Source organism: Microcaecilia unicolor, chromosome 11 (assembly GCF_901765095.1).
Source record: "Microcaecilia unicolor chromosome 11, aMicUni1.1, whole genome shotgun sequence".
Lineage (NCBI taxonomy): Eukaryota > Metazoa > Chordata > Amphibia > Gymnophiona > Siphonopidae > Microcaecilia > Microcaecilia unicolor.
The window spans coordinates 109609577-109621439 of NC_044041.1; the positions used below are offsets into that span (position 1 = coordinate 109609577).

Below are 11863 nucleotides of genomic sequence, written 5' to 3' on the forward strand. Positions count from 1 at the left end.
TTGTACAGTTAAACAAGATATGAGGAAATTATCTAAGTGATAGAGTGTGTAGCAAGCTAGTCCAGGTGCTAGCAGTTCTGTGGTTATGTGTACGCTTAGGTGTGTTAGTGCTAGCAAAGCAACAAACCACTATTCTGGAAGGGTGCAGGCATGTGGCATAGGACTAGATTCAGTAAAGCAGGGTGGAGGACTAGCCTAGTGGTTAGAGCACCAGTTTTGACCTCTAGAGGTGCCTAGTTCAAATCCCACTGTTCCTTGTGAGGTTGGGCAAGTCACTTAACCCTCTAATGTGCAAAATTAGATCGTGAGCCCTCCAGGGATATGAGAAATACCCAGTGTACCTGAATGTAACTCACCTTGAACTACTGAAAAAGTTGTGAGCTAAATAAAATAGCATCCATATTCAGGTGATAGAATAGTGCCAGGATCCACACCCAGCTTTGGGCACAAGGATGTACACTGAAACCTGGTGTAAATCCTTCTCCCATATTCTTTAATACTGCATGCATATTTAATGCATTCCCGTGCCCCTCTTATGGCCATACCCCTTTTCAGTTGCATGCTGAAAAATTTACATATGCATCTTTATATAATAGCATCTAGCAAACTGCATTCATAAATTCTATTTGTTGCCAGTTAGCGCCAATCTCCATAAAACGATGTCTTCTCAGGTCTATATTATGCTGACTATACACAAACAGTCATAACATATAATTTGGTTATATGATGAAGCAGTACTCAGTCACAATGAATATTCATAGCACTGCTACGGTGTACTTATATTTTAATCACATCATATATACATTTCTAATTATAGGGGTCCTTTCTCTAAGGTGTGCTGAAATCCATTTTTCAGCATGCGTGTAAAAAAGCCCCTTTTTAAAATTTTTGCCAAAAATGGACGTGCGGCAAAATCAAAATTACCGTGTGTCCATTTTGGGTCTGAGACCTTACCTCCAGTCTGAAACGGTAACCGGGCAGTATTGACCTACGAGCACCAAGTGCCATTTGGCATGCGTAGCTGATGCACACCAAAAAATAAAAAATATATTTTGGGTGCACGTAGCGGACGTACGCCAAAAATGAAATTACCGCAAGGATCACGCGGCTTAATTGAAGGCCCCCATAGTTTTTCATTCGTGTCACATCTGGAACATACAACACTCCACAATACGGGCAATATATTTATTTATTACATTTGTATCCCACATTTTCCCGCATAGTAGTAGGCTCAATGTAGCTGACAGGTTCCGGAGAGGAGAGTACCAACTCCGGGAATATATACAGAGTGGAAAATAGAGTAACAGTAGGTGCAAGGAAGCTGATAAGGTTCCAGAAAAGAGAATACAACTCTGAGACAAATATATAGTAGCATATAGAGAGAAGTAATCCCAATGAGGCTGATAAGTCTCCGGGGATGGGACTTCAGCTTCTAGTGAGCAATACAGAGTAGGATAAGGGTAGAAGTACACTTAATTATAACTGGAGTGATAAAATTTGTACAGTATGAAATAATATGATTATGTGGAAGGGGTATTATTATTATTATTTGTAGCATTTGTATCCTACATTTTCCCACCGATTTGCAGGCTCAATGTGGCTTACATTTGCCGTAATGGTGGTTGCCATTTCCGGGTAGCAGAGTACAAAAGTCATTGCATTAAGGTGCATACATACATGGTAAAGAAGAATACATTGTGGTAGTGCATATTGATTCCTGCGTGATAGATAGGATTGTAACATACATTAGGTCATCGACTGTAGAGAAATCATATTCAACATAAGGGTTAAAGTGAAAGAGGTTAGTTAGTCAAGTTATAAGAGTTTGATTTTTCTAGTTCTTGTGTAGTCTCATTATTTAGTATTGAGGATGAATGTTATTGGTATGCTGGCGGCAGCGGGGGGTGACGGCAACGGCAGGGGGGGCTAGAATATGCCCCCTCACCTCGGGCTCTGGACCCCCCTCCCGCCGAAGTCTGGCTACGCCCCTGACATACAGCATCTGTTATTCACCCGAATTACACCCCTGTGCTGACATCGACCACAGTAAGACAACAGAAGTAGTGATTGTCGGTATTGGGCAGGAGTGACGTAAGTTTGTCTTTTTGCTCTTCATCAGGCACTAACCCAACCCATTTTCAGAACAGAAAGGTTTCCCAACGTCGGGTCGAACGTCGGTATTTTCAAGTACTTCACATAGTTCTCCCTCTCTTAGTCCTTTACCTTCTCGCTGTCATCATCAAAGTCGAGCCCCTTCACGATGCCGACTTAGACTCAGCAGAAGTTCCCCACACCACAGACACCATTGATCATGTCGGGGCAGGTCATCAGGATCAAAGGAGACAGCCCAGCACAGTACAGCAAAAGATCCACTTTCATCGGGAGCATTGGATCCGATTCTGTGGGTGCTTGAGCACACCCAATATTGAGAAAATTTCTTGTATGTGTCCAGGGAGGGGTTATTTCCATTGGGCTTAGCACCCCCAATAATTTTGAAAGTTGGCTCCTTTGATCGGGAGTATTGCAACTACTGCACAGTACAGCAACAGATCCACTTTCATTGGGAGTATTGCAACTACTGACACATTTTTTACATCAAAAAGCATAGATTTCCTGCTCAACACTCTAACTAAACAACTGCTGAGGAACAATTGACTCACTGACCTCAGCAAGTTTTACCAACATCTAATACTACCAGTCCTCATTCGAGGAAGAGTACTTGGTCTGTTTACACCAGGGGCGTATCTGCGTGGGGCCTCAGGGGCCTGGGCCCCCGCAGATTTTGCCCTGGCCCCCCCTACCGCCATCAACCCTCCCCCGTGCCCGTTCTTACTTTTGCTGGCGGGGGACCCCAACCCCCGCCAGCCGAGGTCTGCTTCCACCTGCCGCTGCCTTCAAACCTTCTTCTTCAGCCGGCGGGGGACCCCAAACCCCCGCCAGCCGCCCCGCGCTGTTTAAAATTCATCTTCGGCCTCCGTGGCCGTGCTGCTGGGATAGGCGGCGCTGTTGAAATCCACTTCGGAGTCTGACGTCGTTGTACGTTGTACGTGCTGCGACGTCAGACTCCGAAGTGGATTTCAACAGCGCCGCCTATCCCAGCAGCACGGCCACGGAGGCCGAAGATGAATTTTAAACAGCGCGGGGCGGCTGGCGGGGGTTTGGGGTCCCCCGCCGGCTGAAGAAGAAGGTTTGAAGGCAGCGGCAGGTGGAAGCAGACCTCGGCTGGCGGGGGTTGGGGTCCCCCGCCAGCAAAAGTAAGAACGGCAGCGGGGGAGGGTTGGCGGCGGGAGGGGGGTGGAGAGACTAAGTCATTGGTGGTGGTGGGGGCTCGGCGGCGGGGGGGGGGGGCGCTAAAATGTGCCCCCTCCCTCTGGCTCTGGCCCCCCCTACCGCCGGAGTCCAGATACGCCCCTGGTTTACACTCATTCTTCTCGGGAGCTGGAAGTTCCATCCAAACATGTTCCTACACATCATACCCGTTGTGCATCTCTAGTCTCACAAATATCATTGAAAAAGAAGTCTTGCACATAACTTCCTTGGGAATCTTCTTCTGAACAGCAGAAAGAACATTCTCAGCAGGATTCTTCCTACCTAAAATTTTTACTTAATCTGACTCAAGCTTTGGAATTACCATTGCCATCGCATTCTGATTCAGCCAATGCAACCAAGCATTCAATTCTAAAATATCTTAAAACTCATCAAGGAAGCTATCCTGCTTCCTATTGATACAGTACTTCAAGATCAACAGATACAGATTTGAGCAACCCCATATTCGATACGTCCAATGAAGCAAAATTTAGATTACAAATATCGGGTTCAGGAAATTCTGGGCCATGGACAACAGCAGCTGCCTTGCCCTTCAGTAGTGGTTAAATCCGCTATGTGAAAACACAGAACTTGTAAAGAAAGTACTTCACATCCACCAACCAAGGATCTTAAAGTTGTGGACACTTTTCAATGAAAAGCTTTCCAAAATGCTGTTTTGCAAACCAGGATAGCTATTCACAGCTACCGCCATATACATTTACACGGTGATGGATGACCTTTTTAAAATGGAAGATAGCTTAACTAGGAAAAAGATTGACATCCTGCACTCAGTTTTACAGAAACTAGATGAGAGCATATGATCAGAGCAGCGTATGATAGTTTTGACAGAGCTGTTTGTGGGTCAGCTATAACTCTAGCTGCTCGGAGAAATGCCTGGTTATGGGTATCAGCGCTCAATGAAGACATCTTTGAGAAAGAGGCAGATGTCCCACGCCTAGGCGACAGACTTTTTGGTAATAAGGTCACTATGCTGTTTGAGGGCATCAAAGAAGAATGTACCACATTAGATACGTTGGAGGAGGACAGGGCAAAAACCTTTAAGTCCTCATTGAAGTGTCTGTCTTACTATACTTCCAAGGCAAGATGTCACAATAAGAAGTCCAATCCTCACAATAGATATAATTACCAAAGCAAGGAAAATAGGCAATGGCAACCATACTCTACCAAGGGGTTGAGAGATAGGAAATCTCAAAAACCTATGAATACTCAACCAGCAAATACAAACTCGACTTTTTGACATATTCCGTCACAATTTATTTTTGTTACATTTGTACCCCACACTTTCCCACTCATGGCAGGCTCAATGCGGCTTACATGGGGCAATGGAGGGTTAAGTGACTTACCCAGAGTCACAAGGAGCTGCTTGTGCCTGGTGGGAATTGAACTCAGTTCCTCAGGACCAAAGTCCACCACCCTAACCACTAGGCCACTCTGACAATCCAGTCAGAGGGAGATTGTTTCATTTTTACAATGCTTGTCAGACTATTAAAGCAGATTGTTGGGTTCTGAAGGTCCTAAGAGATGATTACAAACTAAAGTTTCTTCATATTTCTCCACAGAGAAGCCCATCAGCATCGACCATGCCTGTTCCTCATTTAGATCTCTTACAAAAATGGAGGTCAGCAGGTTGTTAGCAGGTCAAGCTGTAGAGATACTTCCACCGCTGCAAAGAGGCTCTGGTTTCTACTCAGGATATTTTTAATACCAAAAAGGATGGAGATATATCAAGCCATTTTAGATCTCAGTGGGCTCAACAAATTTCTCACCAAGGAATGTTTCCATATGACTGTGCTAGCAACCACAATTGCCTATCTTCAATGAAATGTCTGGTTGACAACCCTGAACCTTCAGGACGAATATCAGCATATGCCCATTCATCCATCCATCCATCCATCATGGAGACAGTACTTCAGTTCACCCTGAATGGAACTCATTATCAGTACAAGGTGCTACCATTTGGTCTCAGCTCCTCACGTATTCAACAAATGTGTAGTGACAGTAATAGCATATCTTCATCGTCAGGGCTTCATCATTTTCTCTTCCTTGGACAACTGGATTCTGGTGGGTTCCACACCAAAAATTGTACTTCAAGGTTTGCGATGAGCAATCAATCTCCTAAAATCCCTTGGTCGCTATTGAGAAAGTACCTGACCTCGCTGCAGGCCCCTAAGAAATTGCGACCAGAAAGAAGAGTGAATGCGGTCAATGGCTAGCTGGCAGGAGTATTCATGTAGAGCAGCACATGTTCGGATGCCGCAGTGGCCTATTCGCTGCCTATCAGGACCTTCAAGAGGACAAAGGTTCAATCCCTAAAGAGTCTTTATTATTTCAGTACTTCAGTTTGATGTACTTGATGCTCTCTACGGTTCTCTTAATTTTTCCCCCCTCAGCTAGTTCACTTTGGGGAGCAGCAGACTGGGAACTGCAGGTCAAGTTAACATTTATTTATTTAAAAAGTTTTATTCCGCTTCATCCATCATTCTCAGTGGATTACAAAAAAATCCCCAGCAGCTCTTATTGCCTTTTTTGGCCAAGTCATTGCCTTCTCTGGAGGCATGGAGGGTTCAATGGCAAACCACTCCTGCATCATGCCAAGATAACCTCAAGGATGGAAAGGAGGGGAGGTTCTCATGGTGTGGTCACCAGGAGTCAACTCTGACTCAAGGGCAAACCTGGATCTGAAGCTATCTTTGAATATACTTGGCTAAGCTACATATTAAAGCCTGGTTATCTTGGACTAGTCCAGATCACCTTAATTTTTGATATATGAGTAAATTAGTTATATTACAGCCACATCAATCTGCTAGGAAAAATAGCTTGTTAGGCTTCATTAGCCACAAAGAACTGTAGAAAGCAGAAGAAATGATACAAAGGAATCTCTTGTACAACCTATTCCATCTAAGCAACTGGGCAGCCTATATATAAATAAAACATATCTATACCATGACATACAGTATCACCAAAATATGAAATGACTTATATATAACACCAAAACATAAAAAAATACAAAAAAGACCAAATAATTATAGAACATGTATGTAGCATACATATGGAAAATTCTCATGTATATCAAATGTTTACTTTTTATATTTTTGATCTTATATGTGTCATTTTCATATTTTGGTATAGATTTGTTTTTTATTTCTTTTGTGGAAGACAGTTCTGGCACTCATTCTTTTGGGGGAGGGGTGTTGTTTGTTTTATTAAATAAATAGAATGTTTTTAGCTCATTTCAATGTGATCCATCATCGCAACGATACTGCATTACAGGAGATAATACAAATGCACCCCGGACAATTAAATCTTGTTCATAAAAAAAAAATAAACAGGCTTTACTTTGTGGGGAAATGTTTGGATACTTCCTGATGTAACTAAAACACAAAAGTGTAGAAAGGCTTTTCTGGCCTTAAGATGAGAAGTGCTGTCCTTGGGGATGTCCTTTTTGCTGTCATATCTTTGTAAATGTATGATCAAATATTTGGGAGCAAAATATGTATATTCTCTGCCAGAGCAGCTGAGAAGTTTTCTGGTCTTAAAAAAGACAACAACTGAAAAGAAACATAAGTTAGATCCAAGATGGCTGCGCCCTGCTAAGACGCCCTAGACCTCGCTCCTACGATGCCTAAACGCCGTGGGAAAATCGCGGGCAGAGCTTCCCCGCATTTACCCCCGTTACCTGGTCCTTTGGATCGATTCATGAGGCCACGGGAAGTTATACAAGAAGGCGGAACGCCTCCGATTGGGAACGCCGGCGAACGGGAGACTTTGGCTTCCCCCGGACTGGAAACTACCTTAAGCCCCGCTGCACGCACTCCTCCTCCTCAACCGCTTGGCGCCAGTTCCTTCCTCTTTGACCCGACGGGGTCTCCCTCGGAAGGAGCAGGGGACCCGAAAGAACCTCGGGGAGAAGCGTCTCTACCATCGGGGGAAGGAATGGAGGGAAGTTTGCCCATATCATCATCATTTATTGAGGAGAGAGAAACTGAGGGTCGAAGTGCAGCAGATTTACAGTCTTCAGTAAGGTTTGAACTTCCTAAAGAGTTAGTAGCCAAGCCAAAGAATGTGACTTTAGACACTTTGTGGGATTTAATGTCCAACCTGGGACAATGTTTCCTTAAGCAAAATGAAGAGTTTTTGCCTAGAGTAAAGACTATTGAAAGTGACCTGAAAAAAAAAGAGGAAGAGTTTAAAGTTTTAAATGAGAAAATGGAAAAAATTGACCAAAGGGTTATGAAGACGGAAACGTTACAAACTTTGATGGTAAAAGAAGTAACTAATCTCAGGCGTAAATCAGAGGCTTTTGACAATTATACTAAAAATCATAACCTGAGATTCGTTAACTTCCCTAGGATTCCAAATGTTTTTCCTCTTGATATGTTGAAACGCTATTTTCGTGAAAATTTGAATGTTCAGGAAAAGGACTTTCCACCCTTATCCCAAGTTTATTATGTCCCAGAAAGGAACTTGAATCAAGAGACTGAAAAACCTATTGATGTTTCTCTTTTGCTTGAGACTTCTGACTCTGAATTGGTCACAGCCGCTACTTTGGTGGCGACTGTTGCCCTACTTCCTGATAAGAATTGGATCTTCCGCCTTTTTTTCCGTAATAAAGAGAATCCCTTTTTGGGTCTCAAAATATTGTTATTTCCTGATGTCTCCAAGGAGACACGTCGACGGAGGAAACAATTCTTACTCCTTAAGCCAGAAATTTTGCACTTGGGGGGTGTCTTCTTTTTAAGGTACCCCTGCAAGTGCATAATAAGGCTGGGGGGGAAGAAATATGTATTTACTGAACCTGAACATCTGTCAGCATTAGTAGCCTCAGTTAAAATGGAGAATGCTTTAAAGAATAATGTATAATTTCTTAGCAGAGAATGATTTACCTGGCAACTTTTTTCCTATATTATTTCTCCCCTTAGATTACCTGATATCTTGGATCTCCCATTATGGACTTGAGTGTCGTATAAATTTGAAAGTGTATAGATTTATATGCTTGTTTTAGAAATATTTTCCTTTTACAATAGTTCCTACTTATACGATACTTTCCTAAGCAAGATGTTTCTTGTAAATATTGTTTAAATGAATAAAAGAATAAATAAAAAAAAAAAAAAAAAAAAAAAAAAAGACAACAACTGGAGATATATAGTTAGTACTCAAGAAATTATGGTCGTAAGATTGGGGGGGGGGGGGGTTAATTCATTCTAAGGCCTTGTCCTGTTATTTAAGTCACTTATGGAGGGGCATAATTCAACGAAAACGCCTATCTCCATGGGCGTTTATCTCCAAGAACGGGTCCGTGAAGGGGTGGACCGAACCGTATTTTGGGAAAAAATAGACGCCCATGTTTTATTCAACAATGTGTGAGCTGGGCGTTTTTGTTTTTCAGCGATAATGGAAAATGAAAGCGCCCAGCTCAAAAACGAATAAATCCAAGGCATTTGTTCATGGGAGGGGCCAGGATTCGTAGTGCACTGGTCCCCCTCACATGCCAGGACATCAACCGGGCACCCTAGGGGGCACTTTTACAAAACCAAAAAAAAAGGTAAAAGAGCTCCCAGGTGCATAGCACCCTTCCCTTGTGTGTTGAGCCCCCCAAATCCCCCTCAAAACCCACTGCCCACAAGTCTACACCATTACTATAGCCCTAAGGGGTGAAGGGGGGCACCTACATGTGGGTACAGTGGGTTTGGGGGGGGTTGGACGACTAATAAGCATTAAGCAGCACAATTGTAACAGGTAGGGGGGATGGGCCTGGGTCCACCTGCCTGAAGTCCACTGCACCCCCTAACAACTCCTCCAGTGACCTGCATACTGCTGCCAGGGAGCTGAGTATGACATTTGAGGGTGAAAATAAAAAGTTGTGAAACATCATTCTTTGTGGTGGGAGGGGGTTAGTGACCACTGGGGGAGTCAGGGGAGGTCACCCCCGATTCCCTCCAGTGGTCATCTGGTCATTTAGGGCACTTTTTGGGGCCTTATTCGTGAAAAAACAGGGTCCAGGAAAAGTGCCCTAAATTCTAGCTAAAAACGCATACTTTTTTCCCATTATCGGTGAAATGCGCCCATCTTTGTTCGGCAGATAACCACGCCCCCCCAGTTCCGCCTTCGCCACACCTCTGACACGCCCCCATCAACTTTGTCCGCATCTGCGACGGAGTGCAGTTGAAAACGTCCAAAAATCGGCTTTCGATTATACCGCTTTATTCGTTTTTGTGAGATAAACGTCCATCTCCCGATTTAGGTCGGAACTTGGGCGTTTTTCTCGTTCGATTATAAGCAGGATGGTCTCCTTAACAATTTGTTACTCTTCCTTCTATTTTTGTGGTTTAAAAGCATGGGGCTTTTTTTATTATTATTATTTCTGGAGATTATTTTCTCTTTATGTTTTGCTTTAGCAACTGTTAACCTGTACATTGTTTTCTAAAAATTCATTTTAAATAATGGACCCCAGAGCAGTCATAATACAATGTTAACTATTAATAGGTTCAATTGTATGGCAGTGCAGAATATAGTATGTGCTAGTTCTCTTCAGTTAGATCTGTGTTTTAAATGAAAATTTTAGGAGAGAAGTTGCTGAGGAGGAACACTATCGTTGTACAGCACTTTAAAAATTGCTCCAGAGAGTTTATATGAATGCACATTCAGAGATCGTTTAATTTTCACATTTAAAAATGATTGTTATATGGCTCTGGGAGTTGAACACGACTGTAGGAATCAATTGTGAGTTAATAAAGTTTAAAAGAACCCACCATCTAGACTACAGACTACGGTTTCTCCACACTCTAATCTCTTCTTTAGTGATCCGAATGAGAATGTTTGTGTAAAGGAAGGTCATTTTGTTATAAAACTATAATTTCGAGTGCTAAAGAAACACAGGATAGAAGAGCCGAAGCCCAAGCGTCTGTAGCAAGAAGGCATTGAGCGTGCAGCCAATCAGAGGACGGCTGTTACTATAAAAACGACGAAGAGTGGGGGCGGGCGTCGTCGTACAGTACACTCACCCACCCAACATAGACTAGTGCAACTTTTGTAGCCGAGTGTAAGGGGCAAAGGAGGCTTTGTATTATTATTTTTCTATTCCTTCTTTCTCGTTAGCGTTACGAGAAAAGCGAGTATGGCAGAAACCGCTCCAGCAGCAGCAGCATCTCCTCCGGCTCCAGGCGCGGCCAAGAAAAAGGCCAAGAAGCCTGCGGGAGCGGCGAAAGCGCGCAAGTCATCGGGCCCCAGCGTCTCCGAGCTGATCGTGAAGGCCGTGTCAGCTTCAAAGGAGCGCAGCGGCATGTCCCTGGCTGCCCTGAAGAAGGCTCTGGCGGCGTCGGGCTACGACGTGGAGAAGAACAATAGTCGCTTGAAGCTGGCGGTCAAGAGCCTGGTGAGCAAGGGCAGCCTCCTGCAGACCAAGGGCAGCGGAGCTTCGGGCTCCTTCAAACTGAACAAGAAGCAGCCAGAGAGCAAGAAGAGCGCTCCCAAAAGCAAGAAACCGGCCGTGAAGAAGCCGAAAAAGGCGGCATCAGCGAGAGTGAAAAAGAGTCCGAAGAGAGCCAAGAAACCGTCAGCAGCCGCTACCAAGAAAGTAGCCAAGAGCCCCAAAAAACCCAAAGCGGTTAAACCCAAGAAAGTGGCTAAGAGCCCAGCTAAAAAAGCTAAACCCTTGAAAGCGAAGGTGAAGAAAAGCCCAGCAAAGGCTGCCAAAGCAACAAAGGCCGGAAAAGGGGCGCCTAAGAAAAAGTGAAGCTTTCAACCTTTGTTCATTCTCATATAAACCCAAAGGCTCTTTTCAGAGCCACCACCACACAGATCAAAAGAAGAGCAAGATGGCTTTCATATTTCTGCACATGTCGTTTATATAAGCTGGCAAAGAGGAGTTTCCGCACACCATGACAATAGAACAGGCGGATGGAGAATAGAGCTGGTTTTTAATGCAGCTGAAGCAGGCATGATCCATGGCATTTCCCCCATAGCAACAAGCGCGTGCTTCTGCAATAGAACAGCAACGCTCCTTTGACCTTTCCTCGGTGGGGAAATGATAAAATAGTGGAATGCTCAGCAGACGAGAAAAGGCCACAGGAGCGTGGGTGTCCTAAAGCATGAATACCGGTTTGAGGGGCGGGGACCAAAGACTGCAAGGTACTATCGCCAGCAGCCTGGCATTTTCGGGAGCAAAACCGAAACAAGACAGGATGACTCGTCAGCTCTTTTTGAAGAGATGTGGTGGCTCTTAAAAGAGCCTTTTGGTTGTGTGTAGCTGGAGTAGAATGCTTTCTAAGCCCTCTCACCACGAATACGGCGGGCCAACTGGATATCTTTGGGCATGATGGTGACTCTCTTGGCGTGGATAGCGCACAGATTGGTATCCTCGAAGAGCCCCACCAGGTAAGCCTCGCTAGCCTCCTGCAGGGCCATGACAGCCGAGCTCTGGAAACGCAAGTCGGTTTTGAAGTCTTGCGCGATCTCTCGCACCAGGCGTTGGAAGGGCAGCTTACGAATAAGCAGCTCGGTAGACTTTTGATAGCGACGGATTTCCCTGAGCGCTACA

At 44.3% G+C, this 11863-nt stretch overlaps 1 protein-coding gene across 1 annotated transcript; it reads left to right on the plus strand.

Moving 5' to 3' along the window:
- Positions 1-10348: 10348 nt before the first annotated feature.
- LOC115481155 (histone H1.01-like) lies at positions 10349-11262 on the plus strand. The gene has a single exon (XM_030220200.1). It carries the CDS (start codon positions 10442-10444, stop codon positions 11057-11059), a length of 618 nt encoding a protein of 205 aa, XP_030076060.1. The 5' UTR covers positions 10349-10441; the 3' UTR covers positions 11060-11262.
- Positions 11263-11863: the final 601 nt, after the last annotated feature.